Source organism: Melitaea cinxia, chromosome 2 (assembly GCF_905220565.1).
Source record: "Melitaea cinxia chromosome 2, ilMelCinx1.1, whole genome shotgun sequence".
Classification (NCBI taxonomy): Eukaryota; Metazoa; Arthropoda; class Insecta; order Lepidoptera; family Nymphalidae; genus Melitaea; species Melitaea cinxia.
The window spans coordinates 9,117,916-9,139,761 of NC_059395.1; the positions used below are offsets into that span (position 1 = coordinate 9,117,916).

General features: G+C 39.7%; 1 protein-coding gene across 1 annotated transcript in view; it reads left to right on the forward strand.

Annotated features, from left to right (window-relative positions):
• LOC123664277 (gamma-tubulin complex component 3 homolog) overlaps window positions 1–20,374 on the forward strand; it is a 29,531-nt gene extending 9,157 nt beyond the window's left edge. Inside the window, exons 10-18 of the mRNA XM_045598871.1 lie at window positions 35–192; window positions 6,130–6,322; window positions 7,488–7,627; window positions 8,183–8,389; window positions 8,991–9,208; window positions 17,234–17,375; window positions 17,751–17,865; window positions 19,347–19,521; window positions 20,217–20,374. Of these exons, the coding sequence (XP_045454827.1) occupies window positions 35–192; window positions 6,130–6,322; window positions 7,488–7,627; window positions 8,183–8,389; window positions 8,991–9,208; window positions 17,234–17,375; window positions 17,751–17,865; window positions 19,347–19,521; window positions 20,217–20,249 (1,381 nt within the window). The 3' untranslated portion in view covers window positions 20,250–20,374. The remainder of the gene's footprint in view (window positions 1–34; window positions 193–6,129; window positions 6,323–7,487; window positions 7,628–8,182; window positions 8,390–8,990; window positions 9,209–17,233; window positions 17,376–17,750; window positions 17,866–19,346; window positions 19,522–20,216) is intronic.
• The last annotated feature ends 1,472 nt before the right edge of the window (window positions 20,375–21,846 follow it).

Below are 21,846 nucleotides of genomic sequence, written 5' to 3' on the forward strand. Positions count from 1 at the left end.
AACATCAGTATGCAATATTCGGCCCGTGTCGCAGGGAGTGGATGGTGCCGTCGTTCATGTCCCGCGAGCAGGCGGCTCAGATCCTAGCGACGGGCAAGAGCGTTGTGTTCATGCGTGAGGCCTGCGCCGATGAGCCCGCGCCCGACGACCACCACCACCACCTACGTCAGCTGCTTGACGACCACCGAGCCGGTAGGTCGCCACGCACATACATACATACATACATACATACATACATACATACATATATATATAATCACGCCTCTTTCCCGTAGGGGTAGGCAGAGACCACTTCTTTCTACTTGCTACGACCCTTACATACTTCTTTCGCTTCGTCCACTTTCATTATTCCCTTTATACATGCTCTTCGGTTTAGGGTACTCTTGACCTGGCCTTTTTTCAAGACGTCCCTTATTTGGTCTCGGAACGTCCGCCTTTTTTTTTTTTTTTTTTTTTTTTTTTTTTTTTTTTTTTTTTTTTTTTATAGATGGGGAAATGCTATTTACGCACTGACCCCGCCACCCGAGAGTGACGGGAGTGTGGAGCTCCCGGCGTGTGGTGCAATGCCAGACTATCCACTAAAACCCACATCTTTTATCCGCCGGCACCTTAGTGGGGACGCAGTGTGACCGCTTGCGCATACTACCACCACGCCCCCGGTGATGGCCTTTCGGCCCCGTCGGAAGGGACGCTCAACCGTTCCAAGTCAATCCCACCGCCGTCTGCAGGAGGGAGACGAGGTCCAGGAACTGCCCCAACACCAGGCCGCACCTGGCAGCCCCGCAGAAACTGCAGGGCGCCCAGCGCTACCCGGCAGCATGCGCTTGCGCGCCTTAGAGCGGGCGAGCAAACCCGCCCACTCCGTCCGCCGCGTGGGGGGAGGGAAAAACCCGACCCTCACGTCACCGCGCCGTCTCAGCGCCACTCACACCGCCGCGCCTCCGCGCCAACACACCCGCGCTCACAAGTCCACTCTGCTGACCAGAGCGGTACCCGGAGCGCATCGTCTGGTTTTGGTCCGCGGGGGTCCGAAGACCCCTACCACCCGCAGTCGTGAGACCGCAGGCGGCGTTCCCCTATCCGCCACCCGGGGGACGCGCCCAGTAGAAGTCCAGCAACTCCTCCCCTTGGAGCTCAGGTCCCAGACCTAAGTCTGGGGCCTGGGCTCCAAAGGCCTGGGTCGGAACGTCCGCCTAGGTCTACCCCTTCTAACCCTTTCATTCACACTCGCCTTATACACTTTTTTCGTCAATCGTTCTTCGCTCATTCTCTCGACATGGCCGAATCATCTGAGCATACCTTTATCAATTTTTGTCACTACATCTTCTTTCAGACCACGTTTCCTTATCTCATTATTTCTTATCCTGTCACTCAGTTTAACTCCTATCATACTTCATAACGCCCTCATCTTAACTGCATTTATTCTGCTTTCACGTTTCTTCTGCCATACCCAACTTTTACTTCCGTACATGAGTGTCGGAACCAACACCCCCTCATGCACAGCAAAATGAGCCTTGTTAAACACCTTCCGACTGCTCATAAACCAACTGAATTCACCCTTCTTTCAATACCACTCTCACACTTCCCATCTCTTGTAAACTTAAAACCCAGATACACAAACTCATTCACCTGTTCAATTTGTTCATCTCCAATCACGATATTACAGTCTGTCACTACCTCATCTCTTTCAAAGACCATCACTTTCGTCTTCTTTACATTAATCTTCATTCCCTTTCTTATAAAAGCTCCACTCATAGCAGTTACTATGTCCTGCAACTCCTCGGCCGAAGACGCAAGTAATACTTGATCATCAGCATAGAGAAGACATTTGACGAGTAACTCATTCATTCTCAATCCACTTTCATTCTCTTTTAAATCTGTCAAATAATTGTCCATGAACAGATTAAATAGCCACGGTGACGGTACACATCCCTGTCTAACACCTTTTTCGATATTAAATCATTCAGTGTATTGAAGTTTATTCTCACACAAGCACTAGAATCCCTATAAAGAGATTGTAATGCTCGTATGAGGACACTGCTCACACCATTCACGGACAATGTTGACCACAATTCATTACTCACTCTCTCATAAACCTTTTCTAAATCCACGAACGCGCAATAGACTTTTTTGTTTTTAGCCAAACGCTTTTCGGCTATGCACCGCAAAGAAAAGACCTGATCCGTACATCCCATTCCCTTTATAAATCCCGCTTGTGCATCCCATACTTTATTGTCCGTTTTATTCACAACCCTCTCAATCACCACTTGCATACAGTTTACCGACGACGCTGATGAGGCTTATACCGCGGTAATTCCTGCAGTCCTGCCGTGACCCTTTTCCCTTGTACAATGGGACGATTATGTAGTAAGTCTTCCGGTACTTGCCCATTTCGCCAGCACAAATTGAAAAGGCCGTACAACTGGCTCGCCATTATGCCATGTCCAGCCTTCAGCATTTCGACGGTAATCCTGTCATACCCTGCAGCCTTACCTAATCTCATACTTTTCAACGCTTTCACTATTTCATCCATGCTTATCTTCACTTTCATCACCATTTATACTCTCTTCCATGGAAGGTGCCGTATGTTGTACCTGCACTTCCTCTCTTTCGAACAAATTTTCAAAATACTCTCCATCTCTTTAACACACATTCTTATCTTGACTCCTGATTGTACTCAGTTCCGAGGTAGAGGTTTTTCCTCTAGCAGTTTTGATGGATTTCCAGAAAAACTTGATGTTTGACTGGAAATCTTCAGTGAGCCTTCTATCAAAATCATCCTTTCGTTCTTCTTTCTTTCTAGACACAACTTCTTTCGCCGTTAATTTCAATCTTTTATACTTCGTTCTTGCTTCCTTTATTTCATCATCCGTTGCCTTTTGAACTTTTTGGTTAGCTTTTGTCGCTAACCAATCCAACCACGCTTTCTTCTTTTCTTGCACAGCCTTTTGTACATCTTTATCCATCCACACATTATAGTTCTTTCTTCCTTTCCTTCTTTTAGCTACCCCGCATACCTCAATAGCAATATTCACGACCCCTTTTTTAAATTTATCCCACAAATCTTCAATCACACCTATCTCTTCTATGTCTTTAAAACTTTCTTTCAGTTTGTCTACATACTCGTCTTTCTTTTCCTTTTCTTGTAGGCTTTCCACTTTCACTCTGTCCAAAACACTTGTAGGCTCGGCCCTTCGATGCCACCACCGTTTAAAGAGGCCACGCATTCGGGCTACGACCAGGAAGTGGTCTGTGTCGAGGCCTACACCGCGATATGCCCGAGTGTCTAGCACTTTCTTCCTCAGTCTTTCATCCACTATTACAAAATCAATCATACTTAACTGAGGTAGGGCACAGCAGGAATTTCCTGCTCAAAATATGGAGCAGTCCGACTGGGGTAGTACCTCGACCTTACAGAAGATCACAGCAAAATAATACTGTTATCAAGCAGTATTGTGTTCCTGTTGGTGAGTAAGGTGACCAGAGCTCCTGGGGAGATTGGGGATTGGGTCGGCAACGCGCTTGCGATGCTTCTGGTGTTGAGGCGTCTATAAGCTACGGTAATCGCTTACCATCAGGTAAGCCGTACGCTTGTTTGCCGACCTAGTGACATAAAAAAAAAAACTTCTAGACTCACCCTCATCTCTTGTATACAAAATATGGATCTTTTTGTGGTCAAACATTGTGTTGGCCACGCAAAGATTCCATTCCAAGCATACTTCAAGCAGGCTTTTCCCATTGTCATTCACTCTCTCATCCCCAAACGTACCCAGAACTCTTTCATACCCATCACGCTTCACTCCAACCCATCCATTAAAGTCCCCTAACATCACGATCCATTCATTTTCTCCGCACTTATTCAAGACATCTCTCATTCTATCGCTCGCCACGCTCCTACCATAAATTACTACTACATACCTACCACTAGCTAGGGGTCATTCATAAAATGCGTTTACAAATAAGGGGAGTGCGGATCTTTGTTTAACGTGATGAGATATGACAAAAGATTTTTTTAAAATATATATTCAAAATAAAAATACATCAGATTAATTGATGGGAAATTATAAGTCTAGCCACAGAGTTCTTTATTTGCCACATGCTCTAACTTCTCATATAGTTACTCTGTTAAAAGTTAGTGAATATTGATATTTGTCAAGTCGTACCCCTTTATCAGTAATGAATCACTGTATATATGAAGTATTCACAACGATTTTTCGTGCTTTGTAATTTCAGTGCGATTGTATTGAATTACATAATTAATTTTTAGTACAAGTTTCGTAAATACTGATGTACCTAGAGATCCTTTTGAACCTAAAACAGTCGTAAATTTGTAAAATTCAGAAATGTGAATAAGTGAGTGATAGCAGAAATAATACAGTCTAAGAACTTTTTATACCTTTTTTTTGTTGAAGGGCTCATCTGTTGTTCCGCTAGGATCATTATTCTAGAGTTTACAAAAAGGCAAGTTATAGATGTAAAGTGAATTAACTGTACAAGTATCACGCTTCGGTCTGTAATATCCCACTACTGGGCATAGGCCTCTTTCCCCATGTAGGAGAAGGATCAAAATGTTCAACCCCAAAAGGTTTTTTCGTAAATTACTTTTAAAATTAAAATGACTAAATTATGTAAAATGATGATTTTCGACTTGTATCTCTTGTATATATGATATATTATTCTTGTATATGTGATATAAAAGCTCTTTTACATCTCTCATGTTCGGTAAGTAGGTTCTTATTACCTCCAAATGGGGCTTGTAGGTAACTAATTAGCGCTCTAGGGTAATAATGTAGCTAGAAAAGCCCTAGGGCGGTAAATAATTTAAAAAAACACTTCTTTCTTTCAAAAAGTTCGCGTACATCTAACCATCATACAATACGCAATAGGCAATAGACATCATGCATTCAGCCCAATGACCAAAGAGGTCGCTTTATTGCTATTCAGCCTTGTCTTCGTGTGAGTATAATAGTCATCAATTTTAAATATCGAACGGCAAAGCTCAATTTCGATCTTCAAAAAAAAAAAATTAAACACGTCCTTAAAATTTGAAATTTTGTTCTCATTTCACTATAAATTTCAACAAATAAAATGTTTTATTCTTGTAATGCCGGTTTTTTTCTACTTACCTCACAATCGAGATGTAAAGCAGAATAGTTAGCTCGGGTGTAAGCATCAATTGCACCCTCGAACTATATAGGCGCACGAGCGCAGCGATCTCGGGCTGCAATTGATGCCTTACAGCCCTTGGCTACTAATCTACTATTAATATAGTTCGCGTCATGTAAAAAGAACGCTGAAAGAAACTGGAGGGGGTGCGTTCGCGCATGGGTATACTCGCGCACAAAAGTACTACTGTTTTATTTTTTAATTAGGCTTTCACTCGTGGCTTCGTATAATGGTTATTGGTAGGTACATTAAAAAATACTAGACATACCAGTGCGAATAATTCGAACTAAATAAGTATAATAATTATCACTTTACAAAATTACAATTTTTTTTTTACAAAAGCAAAAACAAATTTTTTAGTTAGGTATTGAAATGTTGTATACAAAAATATTAATTATCTATTCTCTCGATATTCGTATCTTAATAGTTTTTATGTGTTTAAAATGATAAATTGATATTTGTTTTTTAGTGAAATAGTAAATGGAGTTTTACAAGTGTCCGTAAGCTAATGTGTTGTGAAAGTGAGTGATAAATGCAGAAAAAACGTGAATTACGATTGACAGTTGTTTGTTTACCAAATAAGATTGTTCCAAAAAATGGACAGTACGAAAAAGTTTTTTCAAGAGTTGGCAACACTAAATCGCCTTTGCGCATTTTGACAACCAGCGTTCTTTTTACATGACGCGAATTATATATCATAAATAATTTTTCTCACTTCTCTAAGTAAAACTATTTAGTAATTTAAAACTTTTGTGCGCGATAATATTTTGAGTCGACGTTGAACTGTCCAACCAATAGCACACCGGCAAGCATGCGACACGTGCTACCATACCACCCAATAGACCGATAAATCGCTTCTGCGTAGCTTCAAGGCCAGCGTTCTTTTTACATGACGCGAACAATACATATCATGCGCGAGAACAAGAACTTTAGACATTGTAATTGATGCTATACTCCCTGCAGGTGGGTCAGAGGCAGCATGGTGGGAGGCGAGTGGGTTGCGTGCAGGTGTGGCGGCGGCTCATGCGACGGCATCGCAGCGCCTGCTGGCCGCGCTCACGTCGCACCACCACCTGCTGGACCACCTGGCCGCACACCGCCGCTACCTGCTGCTGGCGCAGGGTGACTTCGTGCACCACCTCATGACGCTGCTACAGTATGTACACCCTCCTACTTGTTACACCTGCTGGCCGTGCTCACGTCGCATCACCACCTGTTACACGTGCTTACACCTGCTGGCTGCGCTTACGTCGCTACCTGCTGCTAGCGCAGGGTGACTTCAAGAACCAAGGGGAAGTTGCCGGATCTCATACTGCGCCCGTTACCAGGTCGAGGCGAATGGTAGGGGTCTTGGGACCTGGACCCCCGTGGACCAAAAACCGGCGGAGGGATGGGGCGGTTTTTTCGGTCACCCACCCTGAGGCGCGAAAACGTGGTGTGCCGGCCGGGTTGGGCTTGCTCCCTGGAGCTTTGCACGGTTGTTGGTGCAGTCCGGTGGACCTGTAGGGTGGTTGCTGGGTCATGCTGGGCTCCCTGGAGCTTTGCTCGGTTGGCTGGTGGGATTCGGTGTTAGAGGTCGGGCATTTGCCTAGCCGGGAGGGACAGGGCGGGTGGGTCCGGGGCGTTTTGCTCGCCCGTCCTGTAGCGCGAAGGTGCGATGTGCCGGCTGGGTTGTGCTGGTTCCCTGGAGCTTTTCTTGGTTGCTGATACAATTCGGCAGACCAGTTGTGTAAGGGCCGGGCTGTGCTGGCTCCCTGGAGCTTTTAGCTCGGTTGTTGGTGCAGTTCGGTGGACCCATGGGGTAGTTGCCGAGTTGTGCTGGGTTGGTGTTCAGGCCTGCCTGGCTTAGAGGGGGGGACGCTCCTGGACATGTGTCCGCATTCTGCAGACGGTAGACTGGTACGGTTGAGCGTCCTTTAAGTCGTCGGGAGGTTTTGTTTTGGGATGTTTTCATTCGAGCCAACCGGGCGAGGAGTTGCATGCTAGCGCGATCCCATCTCACCCCACTTACGCGGAGGTCTGCTCACACGTGGATGGTTTTTATTCAGTAAGAGTCTGACTCCCCTCTAGTGCCCCCGCGCTGGAGGGTGTCTATGAGGATTTTCCCCACGTTAAAAAATATTTAAAAAAATTAGGGTGACTTCAAGAAACTTAGTTTTAACTGTCATATAGCTTTCGAATATTCAGACACTGGGTACATTACCTAAGTTTGTAATGTGTCTAATGTTACGGCGTAGAAATTTTTAAATAGATTTTTTATTTTGCTACTTCGAACTTAAGTGTCACTATATCTTATGGTAAAATTAAATGTTTTATCGCAGAGAAGAGTTGAACAAGCCGGCGACGTCGCTGTACGTTCACAACCTAACGTGCACGCTAGAAGCCGCAGTGCGCGCAACCAACGCGCAGTTCGAACCGCCTCACGTGCTCGCACGCTTGCACGTCAACCTGTACCCTAATTGTTAGTAGGCCTTTGCCAAGAATATTTATTCTATTATATACTAGTTGACCTGGCGATCTTCGTATCGCCTTATTACTATTTTTTTTTTCTTAAATATACAGGTAGGGACAGTCGATATATCAAATTAAAATTACTACTGACTATTTTTAAAGTTGGATCAAATTGCACACGGTGTGCAATTTGATTAAAATCGGTTAAGCAGTTTAGGAGTCCATCGCGGACAAACAACGTGACGCGTAATTTATATATATATATTGAAATGTGTATAGTTATTGGCGCGGATATTGAACGCTGAACCTTAACTTGCGCAGATTTTAGGTCTCTTTGTAGTACAGTACAAATTTAAGGCGTACTTAATACTATTCATTTTATATATTTTTATTTTTGTACTGAACAAAACTATTTTCTGTTTAAGACGTGTTTTTCTATGACACCAGCAAGAGCCCATCCCCAATCTGTCGCAGAGCGCTCAATAGCCGTGGCGTTACCTATATGTTTTCGCAATCAGTAACTGATCAGTCGTATTATGTACATGCCAATTGTATACGATCGCAGGCGACGGACGCGAGGACAGCGGCTGGGACGTGTTCGCCCTGCAGTACCGCGTGGACGGGCCGCTGGGCACGCTGTTCCCGGCCACGTGCGCGGCGCGGTACCGCGCGCTTTTCACGCAGCTGTGGCGCGTCAAGCGCATCGAGCACGCGCTGCACCACGCCTGGCGCGACCACGCCATCCTGCAGAAACGGCTGCGGCACGTGCCCGGTCAGTCGCTAGTTAGATTGTTTTATACCAGCCCCTATAAACAATCAACAAACAGTTTGGCAGGCTTCGTCGAGTCTTCACTTCGAAGATTCCGCAATGCTTGAAAACAAAAGTCTTCGAACAATGCGTCCTGCCTGTGTTAACATACGCAGCCGAGACGTGGACACTGACGAAGGGACTGGTCCACAAGTTTAGGGTCGCTCAACGTGCAATGGAACGGGCTATGCTTGGGGTTTCTCTTAAAGATAGGATTAGAAATGAGACTATCCGCGAGAGAACGAAAGTAACCGACGTAGCCTACAGAATTAGCAAGTTGAAGTGGCAGTGGGCTGGTCATTTGTATCGCAGGACCGATGGCCGTTGGAGTAGACGGGTCCTAGAGTGAAGACCGCGTCTTGGCAAACGCAGTGTGGGACGTCCTCCGGCCCGTTGGACCGACGATATACGTAAGATTGCCGGTGTCGCCTGGATGAGGATTGCGGAAGACCGGGATGTCTGGCGCGAACTTGGGGAGGCCTATGTCCAGCAGTGGACTGCGATAGGCTGAAGTGATACCAGCCCGTAGTACGATTCGAACGAAGTAGACGCGCGTGTGTCGCAGAGGTGTGCGGCCTGATGCGGCGCGTGTCGTGCCTGCGCGCGGAGGCGCTGCGGCTGTGCGGCGCGCTGCAGGAGGCGAGCTGCGAGGGCGCGGAGGCGGCGTGGGCCGAGCTGCTGGCCGCCGCCGCCGCGCGCGCGCCGCTGGACCGCCTGCTGCGCCTGCACCTGCGCGCGCTCGAGCGCCACTCCGTGCACGCCATGATCCACCACTCCACGCAGGTGCGCCGTTTGATCGACTAGCGTCGTCCCGTGCTGCATCCGTTACATACGAAGCTTCGTACTTACAGACTGTCGAGTACGATGGGCGGCTTTATGCCTTAGTTAACCGCTTTTTCCAGAAAGCCCGACCCAATTTTGAACTTGGTTAACTATCAAATTGTCGATCACACGTATTTTTTATATCTTTGAAATGCAAAACATTGTTTTAGTTATAATTTAAACTGCCTTCATTAAAACGATAATACACTTAAAAACGGTTTTATTTGAATATTCTTGCATTATGTACTTTCTGTTCCAACTTAACGTACAAATGATTCAATGGAGAAGTTACAATACTTAAAAAGTCATAAGATTTAGTTTGTTAAGTACGGAACCGTACTATCTATCATACAGTACCCTAAGCTCATCCATGAAAATGCCGAGCATGCATTTAATATCCATATTCAATAAACAACGGAAAACCGATGCAGCCCATGTCGCAACGTCCGTCCAGCCACGAGCCGCCGACGCAGCGATTTCGTCATATTTTAAATTTAATTTCATTATTAATTTTTATACAAAATTTTGTCATTCCTAATTCTCGCATCGAATAGGTTTCACCTCTCTTAATTGTAATTTTATTTTAATTAATTAAAGTATTTTTTAAGTCATTTTGGTTTTTTTTCGATCCATCGGGTGCAGTAAACGTAATTGGCGCAGTCGGTAGGATACTCGCGGGCCGGTTCGCGAGCATTAGAATTTTCTCATATCGATATTCGCGTTCGCGAGTCGCCCGGGAGGCTGTCAAGTCACGCTACGAGTATCCAGAATCTACGGAGCTGCCAAGCTGAGTGGAGAATCCAAGCATCGATTCACGAAAAAGAGCCAGAGATGAAACATAAATGTAAGTACACTTGAATCTTTCTCGTGTTGCTTCCTTCTATCCTAAGTCATTTTATCCTCAAGATTTTTCATCACGAAAAGCCTTGTCCCCGGGAACCTGCATCCCGTCAGGCTCCCCGTTATATAGTAGATAGTTATAGAAATATAGACAGTAAATTAGATTTTAATTTAAATATTTCATATAATTCAAACATGTCATACGATCCCGACGTTATTTTTAAGGCCTTACGCCTGGTGCCAGAGTTCGATGGTAACCCGAATATATTAACTAGGTTCATAAATATATGTGATCAAATAGTTTTGCAATATGCGAGTGCCGAGCCAGGTAGTGAATTAAGTAATTTATGTCTCTTAAACGGTATACTAAATAAAATAACAGGGTCCGCCGCGTCAACTATTAATTCCAACGGCATCCCTGACACTTGGACTGGTATAAGATCAGCATTAATTAATAATTTTTCGGATCAAAGAGATGAAACGGCTTTGTACAATGACCTCTCTTTAGCTACGCAGGGTAATAAATCCCCTCAGGAATTTTATGATCAATGTCAAACCTTGTTCAGCACTATAATGACATACGTAACGTTACATGAGAGCTTACAGACGACAATTGAAGCTAAGCGGACACTTTATAAAAAGGTTACAATGCAGGCCTTCGTACGAGGTTTAAAAGAACCCCTAGGTTCACGTATCCGTTGCATGCGCCCGGAAACTATTGAAAAGGCTTTAGAATTCGTTCAAGAAGAACTAAATGTAATTTATTTACAGCAGCGTAATGATCTTCCTAAGCATAATACTCAGAATACGTCTAAAGCTACGTCACATAACATAGTATTAAATACGCCCAGCGCTATGCGACCCGTACCTAACTGGCCCGTTCCAGTAGGACCGCGTTATTACCAGCCGGAACCCCAAGGTTTTAGATTTAACTCTCCTATCGCACAGCCCCAAGCTTTTAAGTTCAATAGTCAACAAAATCGTTTCCCTAGTCGAACCCAACAAATGTTTCGCGCACCACCACCGAATTACAACCCCCAAAGTAATGTGTTTCGCTTACCACCCCGATCAAATCCACCACAAAATTTTAATGCGAAACCAATGAGTGGAGTTCAACATTATACTCCTAAGCCTATGATGTCAGGTCATGATTGGCGTAAATCTGGGAACCCACCACCAACTAATTATTTTAAAACACGCGAGGTCAATCTAAATGAATTTTATTCACCCGACTGTTCATACCATACTGACTATCCGGACTATGACTATTATACAGACCCGAATGACTACTTCAACCCCTATGATTATGCTGCCAACCCGACTTACTGTAACGATAGTTATGACAATGAAATAGTAAATGAGTTAGAATCTCAGCCAGGCCCTAGCGGTGAATCCCAACCTCAGGATTTTCAAGTAGACAAAAAATCAAAAGAGCAAGGATAGACGTTAATTTACAGACTCAACGACAGTTGCCCTATATTGAAATCTCACAGCCACCTTTAAAGTTCTTGATAGATACAGGTGCTAACCAATCGTTTATTAGCCCCGAGGCCGTACAAAATTTTTATCCTAATTATCCTTTAAATTATGACCCCTTCGAAGTTACAAACGTACATGGTATTAGTAGAAATGATTATTCCGTAACACTGCCCTGTTTTAACGAATTCAATGAAGATAATAATATAAAGTTATTCGTTTATCGTTTTCATGATTATTTCGATGGTTTAATAGGGTTAGATTTATTATCTGAGTGGCAAGCTAAAATAGATTTAAAAGATTTCAAATTAATTACACGAAATGCAACAAACTTTATTAAGGTTTACAATTCCCGTAACGTTAATTTATACGAAGATATTATCCCAGGTAGAAGTTCAAAATTAGTAAAAATACCCATTAACGCCCCGGATGGCGAAGTTTTTATTAACGAACAAGTTCTATGTAATTGCATTATTCACGAATGTCTTACAACTGTTACCGGTAGTCGCGGATTTGTAGAAATAGAAAATCCTTCACCTAACGACATCATATTTTCATTAGATCAACCCGCTTACGCTGAGATATTCAATTTTAATTGCAAACCATTAGGAAAATCAAACCGAGTAAATGAAGTATTGTCGCGATTACGTACCGATCATCTTAATGAAGAAGAAAAGGCTAACTTGTTAACACTTTGTGCTCGTTATGCAGATGTGTTTTATATAGATGGGGAGCCATTAACTTTTACTAACAAAATTAAACATCGCATACGAACGAAGGACGAAGTTCCTGTATATACTAAAAGCTATCGATATCCTTTTATTCACCGACAAGAGGTTAGAGACCAAATCTCAAAAATGTTACAACAAGGTATAATTAGACCATCAGACTCTGCATGGAGTTCACCCATATGGGTAGTCCCTAAAAAAATAGATGCATCCGGTAAACAGAAATGGCGTCTTGTAGTCGATTTTCGAAAACTTAATGAAAAAACAATAGACGACAAGTATCCTATACCGAATATTAGCGATGTCCTTGACAAGTTAGGCAAGTGTCAATATTTTACAACCCTTGATCTTGCTAGTGGATTCTATCAGGTCGAAATGGACCCTCAGGATATTTCTAAAACCGCATTTAATGTGGAACATGGCCATTTCGAGTTTCTTCGAATGCCAATGGGTTTAAAAAATTCACCATCTACATTTCAAAGAGTCATGGACAATGTCCTTAAAGGTCTTCAAAATAACATATGTCTAGTTTATTTGGACGATATAATAGTTTACAGTACATCCCTTCAGGAACATATGGAAAACCTAGAAAAAGTTTTTCAACGTCTTAAAGAATCCAACTTTAAAATACAGATGGACAAGTCCGAGTTTTTAAAACTTGAGACCGCCTATCTCGGTCATATTATTAGCGGAGAAGGTGTTAAACCTAATCCTGACAAAATCTTAGCTATTGAAAAATACCCTATACCTAGTACACCCAAGGAAATAAAACAATTCTTAGGTCTTCTTGGTTATTACAGAAAATTCATCCCTGACTTTGCCCGTATTACTAAGCCCCTCACGTTATGTTTAAAAAAAGGTAGTAAGGTAGTCCACAGTCAAGAATTTATAGAAGCTTTTAATAAGTGTAAGATTCTTTTAATTAACGACCCCATCCTTCAGTATCCAGACTTTAACAAAGAGTTCAATCTCACCACAGACGCTTCAAATGTAGCCATCGGAGCTGTATTATCTCAGGGACCCATAGGTTCTGACAAGCCTGTTTGTTACGCGTCTCGTACATTAAATGATAGCGAACTCAACTATAGTACAATAGAGAAAGAATTATTAGCAATAGTATGGGCAACGAAATACTTTAGACCTTATTTATTTGGCCGAACATTTAAAATAGTTACTGATCACAGACCATTACAGTGGATGATGAATCTAAAAGAACCTAACTCACGACTAACAAGATGGCGACTTCGACTGAGCGAATACGACTTTACGGTCATATATAAGAAAGGTAAATTTAATACCAACGCAGACGCTCTATCTCGTGTTCAAATTCACATCAGTGAAACTGACGAAATTAAATCGGTAATGGATAGTATTAGAGAGCTTGAGTCAATGATTAATAACCCATCAGAAACACCCCCATCTCAACATAGAAACTCTTCAACTGACACCGTACACACTAGTAATGAACAACCTATATTAGAAGTCCCGATCACTGACGTTCCCCTTAACAAGTTTCACAGACAAATTTACTTTACTGTAGTTAGTGATGTAAAACGACGACCGATTATAACTAAGCCATTTGAAAACCATACGCGGATAGCTATTCAGTTGTCGAAATCTAGTTTAGAAAACGATGTTATCAATTCTATTAATGAATACGTTAACCCGAAAGTTAAAACAGCTATATTGATAGATCCTCCCTTAGAAATGTATTCGATAATACCAATTTTACAAGAAAAGTTCAAAAGCTCCTCTCTTAACCTCGTATTAAGTAAAACTGAGCTCGAAAATGTTAAAGATTATCTTCAACAACAAGACATCATTCAGAATTATCATAACGGTAAAACGAACCACCGTGGTATTAACGAATGTTACCTCGCTCTGTCTAGGAAATATTATTGGCCGAAAATGAGAGAGCAGATCACTAAATACATTAATGAATGTACTATTTGTGGTCAAAGTAAATACGACAGAAATCCCATTAAACCTCAATTTAATATAGTACCCCCTGCTACCAAGCCATTTGAAATTATCCACATGGACCTCTTTACAGTTCAAAACGAAAAATATGTCACCTTCATTGATGTCTTTACTAAATACGGTCAAGCGTATCATTTACGAGATGGAACCGCTGTTAGCATCTTACAAGCATTATTACTTTTCAGTACTCACCACGGAATACCTTTCACTATAATAACCGATAACGGTACGGAATTTACTAATCAGCTTTTTTCAGAGTTTATTCGTCTCCATAAGATAATCCATCATAAAACTTTACCTCATAGCCCTAATGATAACGGTAACATTGAACGATTTCATTCGACCCTATTAGAACACATAAGAATTCTTAAGTTACAACACAAAGATGAACCAGTAGTTAGATTAATGCCATACGCTATTATAGCATACAACAGTACTATTCACAGTTTTACAAAGTGTAGACCTTTTGATTTATTGAACGGACATTTCGATCCTAGAGATCCCGTTGACATAGATTTTACCGAACATCTTTTGCAACAATACGCTCAGAATCATAAACAACTAATGAAACAGGTTTATGACATAATTAATGAGTCCTCACTGAGCAATAGAACAGCCTTAATTGAAAATAGAAATAAATCTCGCGAACCAGAAGTAGAATATGTTCCAGGACAACAAGTTTTTATTAAAAATCCCTTTGCTTCTCGTCAGAAAACTGCACCTCGCTACACACAAGACACAGTCTTAGCTGATTTACCAATTCATATATACACGTCAAAAAAGCGAGGCCCCGTAGCTAAGTCACGTCTAAAACGCGCCCCTAAAAATAACCGATTGTTGCAGGATTCTGCTACTGCTGACAATACACGTGACGCATCCTCAAACCATAACACTTGAGAGCTTAGCCGATGGACCTGGACTTTTGCCCTACAAATTAGGACCGACCAGACTAATATCACATTACCACTCCTTTATACAGTATGTAAAATTGACTGATATTGAAGATAAGATAAATTCTGTACAGACACAACTTAACACTTTTAAGACCAGACTGAACAATGAAACTTACATTCTTTACGAGTACCAGATTAATTATCTTACAGACAAGCTAAACAAGGTACTAAGTCAAGTTAAATCTTTAGAACCCATTAGAGTTAAAAGAGGTCTTGTAGATAGTCTTGGATCATTAATAAAAAGTGTTACTGGTAATTTAGACTATCTTGATGCTCAAAAGTATAATGAGGCTATTCAAATATTGCAAAACAACCAGAATAAAATTATTTCCGAATTCAATAGTCATATTAGTCTTAGTAAAGAATGGATGTTACAACATAAAGGTATTTTAGATCAGTTAACTATAAATCAAGAAAAAATTAATAACACATTAGAATTTCTTATAGAAGTAAATACTCGTAGAGACAACAGTTTAGTCCAGTCTGCTCAGTTTGCCCAATTATTAGGAATTATAAGTAATAATGTAGAGGATTTAGTGCTAGAAATAATTAGATTAGAAAATATAATGGCTTTTATTCGTGCCTCCAGCACTCATCATTCTATGATAGATATAGGAGTATTAAAAACGATGCTAGATAAGTTAATAACTATATACAGTAAGGAGCAAATTCCTGATTTAGAATTACGGGAATATTATGACTTAATCAAACCAGGTTCATACTATCATGATAGAACAATAGTTATAGTTTACAAATTTCCTATAATATACATAGACAGGTATAACTTGTACAAACTATCCATCGTTCCAAATGAAAAACAACTAGCCCTTATTCCTCCCTTTCCTTATATAGCAACAAACGAAAAAGCATTCGTGTACATAGAGGCTGAATGCCCGAAGTATAGCAGGATATTATATCTCTGTGACCAAAAAATAAGTCATCAAATTCGTACAGAACCAGACTGCATTCAAGAGCTTATTATCAACCAAAATCTTAAGGAAACCTGCCACTTCACGAAGGTTATGTTGTCTGCTGTAGCAATAGATAAACTGGATGATCAACACTATGTTATTTCATTACCTAAGCCGGAGAAAGTACAGTTAGCCTGTGAGAGAAAAGAATTCAATATACTACAAGGAAGCTATTTGGCCACTATTCCCATGAACTGCCTGTTGCGAACTAAAGAATTCACCGTTATCAACGAAAATGATGAGATAAAAGGCCAGCCGCTGAAGCTATCAAGGATCCCATACAACCAAATTAACCAAACGACTACCTATACCCATATCGGTTCCAAGATGATTAGTCTAGATGATCTTCACAGCATCCAAGATAAATTGTTACTAGAAACCCCTATACAGATTGACAAGACACAATCAATTGTTTTATACCATACAACGATACCATTTTATATCTTAATTTTATGTGTATCAGTAGTTATCGTTGTATTAGTAAGCCGAAAATATAGATGTTGGCCCTTAAAATCAGAAAATGAAGAGAAGCAGCAAACGCCTAAGACACCAGTATATGAAGATATGGATAAAGGCATCAAGAGACGAGATGAACTTCCAGCAACATTTTCTCTGAAGCTGACAAAATAGTTGCTGTTCTGCGGGTGGAGGTGTTAAGTACGGAACCGTACTATCTATCATACAGTACCCTAAGCTCATCCATGAAAATGCCGAGCATGCATTTAATATCCATATTCAATAAACAACGGAAAACCGATGCAGCCCATGTCGCAACGTCCGTCCAGCCACGAGCCGCCGACGCAGCGATTTCGTCATATTTTAAATTTAATTTCATTATTAATTTTTATACAAAATTTTGTCATTCCTAATTCTCGCATCGAATAGGTTTCACCTCTCTTAATTGTAATTTTATTTTAATTAATTAAAGTATTTTTTAAGTCATTTTGGTTTTTTTTCGATCCATCGGCTGCAGTAAACGTAATTAGTTTCTAAACAAAATAAAAAAAAAATCTTTGACAATTGTCTGTTTTAATATAGGAACTGCAGTCGTACTTGGGTAACGTGTTAAACGAAACACTAGCGTTACGCAGCTTTGAAACGACCCTGCACGCCGGTATTGACGCCGAGCTGGAACGTCGCGAGCGACTGGAGCAGTTGAAGGCCGAGCGGGTCGCAAGAGGTTTAAAAAAATAAGTCCTTTATAAAAAAAAAATATAGACACCGGCGGTCGCGAGTTCGATTTCCGCTAAAGATGGATATTTGTATTTGTGCAAATATTTGTTGCTAGTCTGGATGTCTGTCAAATTGTCGGTCCCGGTTGTTATCATAGATACTTGATAGCGACCGTTACTCATAGTAGGGAATATATCTGCCAACCCGCAGTGGAGCAGTGGGTTGGATTAAGCTCTGACCCTTCTCCTTCATGAAGAAAGAAGCCTATGCCCAGCAGCAGGATGAGGCAGTCTCAATCGTCATCATACAAATGTACCTTACCTAATTGTTATAAATCGTTCTGTTACAATCAATAATGTAAATATATAATTATTAATTTTAGGTGAGTACGCATTTACCGCTGCTGATGAAGCTCGAGATAAAGAAAAGAGAAAAATCTTCCAACAGTTCTTAGGCAACAGAAAAGCGGACCTTAACGTTTGGGCGCGCACTTACCGGTAAGTTGTAATATTAAGTAACTACTGCCTATTAAAAATATTTAAAACTAGCTTTGCCCGTGACTTCGTCCGCGTGAAACTTAAAAGAATATATTGTTCAGTTCGCAAAATTACAAAATAAATAAATTTCTAATAAAATATAAGTAGCCTAGGTTATACACCTTATTACATCAGCTATCTGCCAGCGAAACTCCCGTAAAAATCGGTCCAGTCGTTTCAGATATTAGCAGGAACAAACCGACAGACATACAGAGAGACAAAAATTTAAAAAAAATGTTATTTCAGTATATGTACCGTGTATACATCCATATGCATTTAGTTAAAAGAGGTTATTTTAATATTACAAAGAGACACTCCAATTTTATTTATTTGTATAGATGTAAATTTATTCACGAAACTACTTGTTTGGAGGTAGTAAAAAATATTTGACTAAGTAAAGAAAGAGCTTAGAGCCTGCTATAGGATAAAATCTTAATGGATTATAAGTGACTGCACATAATATGGGTATTATAGGATATACACTGGTATAATGTAAATAAACGTTTTACATTTAACAATCCCCAATAGGACGTGATCCTTTTATCTGGGACATAAACGGAAATATTACATACGTCGGCGCAAGACACTCTCCAATGTCCAAAACACGTTTCTACGAATTTCTTCTAGTTTATTCTATTTATATCAACGCGATATTCATATTATATTGTACAATTCGTGATAATACCTGTTTGTTACACCATAACATATAACACCTATTTTCGTTATACACAAAAATAGGTGCAATATGTTTGGTGCGGTGTCTGTAGCTTTAAATACGTTACGACGGTCGCGCTAGGATTATTCTTGTTCGACTCGTCTAATTATTAATGTTACTATTGTTTGGGTATTAATGTTAGAATTGGTATTCATTGAAATATTGTAATCGAGTGTAACGTTATGTTATTGATAAAAGTGTTGTAAAATTAAAGTTATTGTTACGTATCCAAAATAGTTTTATTATGAAACGAATTATAACGACGTATAACACGAACATGATTATATTGATGGTAGTGACGTCACATTGCTGACGTCACTTTATTAATGCTTACTTTAGAGAACATTCTTTGTTATGTACACGAAGTCTTTCAACTATCATAAGAGTTGTTTCCTTTTCCTAGTGGGCATATATTTTCGGAAGGGAGGACGATGTTCTAATAATGAGGCTATTACAGTTATTACTTCACTGTACTTATGACATTATAATAAATAGAGTTTGCAAAATAATCATAATTAATAAAATTGATTTAAAATGTCCACCGAATACGTGGTTGCATGTGCACCCCTTTCAAACGTCTTACTCTGTCATTTTCATAATGTGGCCACCTAGCTTTGGCATTTGTCCGAGATGAGAGCAGAGACTAAAAACGTTTGCGCCTATATACATAATAAATTTTAGTAATGAGTATAAGTTCGTATTTCAACATAATGTTTCGTTACTGTAGAGGCCATGTGACAACGCTAATCCTCAAGCTGGCCTTGCACCCGGAGGTCTCGCTGCAGACGCTCGCTTTCCGACTGGACTACAGCGACTTCTACAAGCGAGGCGACGCAAAGCTCCACGAACCTTTGACATACCAACACAAGCGACTCAGTGAGATTGGACTTAATTTGGCGAAGGTACCTTTTTCTTCAAGAGATTAATAATTGTTGCCAAACAAAAAAAAAACGACTTCATTTACATCGACAAGTGTAAAATAGTACATTCTTGCACCCAGTAAAAAGTTATGAATGATATTACATAAAAATTATTATTGATTATATTAATAATTATTCAACTATAAATGTAGTTGAATTGGAAACCTCCTTTTTAGAAATTAGAAATAGAAATATAAATAAACGATAAATATGATTTAGACGCAACTCTTATATAAAAAACTAAAGTTAATAAGTAGGAGAAAAAGTGTATATGATTATATATAGATTTTTTTACTTAATAACAATAAGACAATACAAAAATTATCAAAGGTTTCTGCTTATCTTCATCACTTTAACTTGTTATTCTGCTTTCGTATAATATATTATTACATAGTAGTTTAGTTGTAATTTTACTAATATCGTTATGGAAATCTAAGAATAAGGTTAACTAGCTCTGTTATTAGATATTACAATATTAATATTGCTCGGGCAAACACTTTTAAACTTTATGTTGAGTACTTCTTAATTTTTTAAAATAAGTTCAAGTTTAGTTTAATAGTAGTTTTAAAGATTAGCCCCTTCAACGAAACTCGTAAACTTTGCTTTGTAGAGAGGTATACTAATATTAATAAAATAAAGGGATTATTGTTATTATTTATTTGTTTGTTTGATTACAGAGCAAGTTAATAGATCACAGTAAGCAAAAGTGACACATATCGACGGAACCGCCCACCACCAGCGTCTGCGTACCGTGGATCGGTTTCGGCTGCATTCCTTATAACTTATAATATCTATGTATTGTCGTTTCTATGAAATTACACTAACTGATAAAGAGTGGTAGCTTATATTTTTTCGAATGAGACATTTCCAAAGACATTCTGTGTTAATTTAACAAATAAAAAATTGTTACTCTCTTTTATCATGAATCTTCTGGGATTTGATATTAACATTATATGTGTTAAAAGCAAAAATATCTAATACTTTCGGTTGAATTTCTGAAATGACTGAGTCGTCCCACGACCTTAGCACTGTCGTCGAAATATTTTGAATCTCAAAATAGTGATCGCAAAAGGCCCAAAAGTAAGTTATAGGTGTTAATAATGATCGTGGAAGCTAAAAAACTTGTAATAAAAACATAAAAGTCATAATTACCTTTTTTCTAAATCATCATCATCATCATCATCATCATCATCATCATGTGACTAGTACAGGCCACTACCCAGTCACTTTTATATATTTACTAACTAACCCCACAAACGTTGTTTTGACATATGTTTTGTATGTGAGAAATAGATGTTGGTCGATTCTCAGACCTACCCGATATGCACACAAAATTTCATAAGAATCGGTCCAGCCGTTTCGGAGGAGTATGGCAACTAACATTTTATATATGTGGAATTTTATATATAAGAATATTTCTCTTTATATTGTTCATTATAAAGAATATCAATTAAAAGGGAAAGCCAATTCCCCGTCACTATACACTACACACACGCTATTGATTTTCATGCCCCCCAACTTAACATTTCTATAGCATTAATCTATAGAACTATTTTTTTTTTGTTTAATAAAAAAAATATCTAATTTAATTTTGTTTTTGTTAATAAGAAATATAAAACCGAACCATTAACCATTTTTTTTTTGTCCGAATAACTAAAATAAATAAGTATTGCACGTAAACGTAACATATCAAGTACACATAATTATTATTGATGATTATTGTGGTCACAGCTGGAAATAACTTATCATTTAATATTTAGTCGTATCTACCTTTATATACTCTTTGGCCGTATAAAAAAAAACGGTCGCAGGAACAAGCTGTTGCCATAGCTAGCGAGATAGACACAATATTTCAATCCTACTGCAGGCCGTTAAGTTTGAAGAGTTTTTTTTTTCAATTATTTTTCAATGTAACGGACGTAATGTACAGTAATGATATCGGAAAGCATAAACTATAATGAAGTTTAATAACATATTTCTCAAAATATTATGTTTATCAATTATGTCGATATTGATGTACCTATCACTAATAGTGTTTGCTGGCAAACGAAAAAAAAAACCGACTTCAATTAGATTGACAAGTAATACAACGTAGGTAGACGAAAAAATAGTCAAGCAAATACGCATTATCAAAGATTACTCCAAAAATTGTAATCAGATCTCGATGAAATTTAAATGTGACCACATGATAAACATCGGCTTTCGATGAAGTTAAAAATTATCAAAATCGGTACACCCAGTAAAAAGTTATGCGGATTTTCGAGTTTCCCTCGATTTCTCTGGGATCCCATCATCAGATCCTGGTTT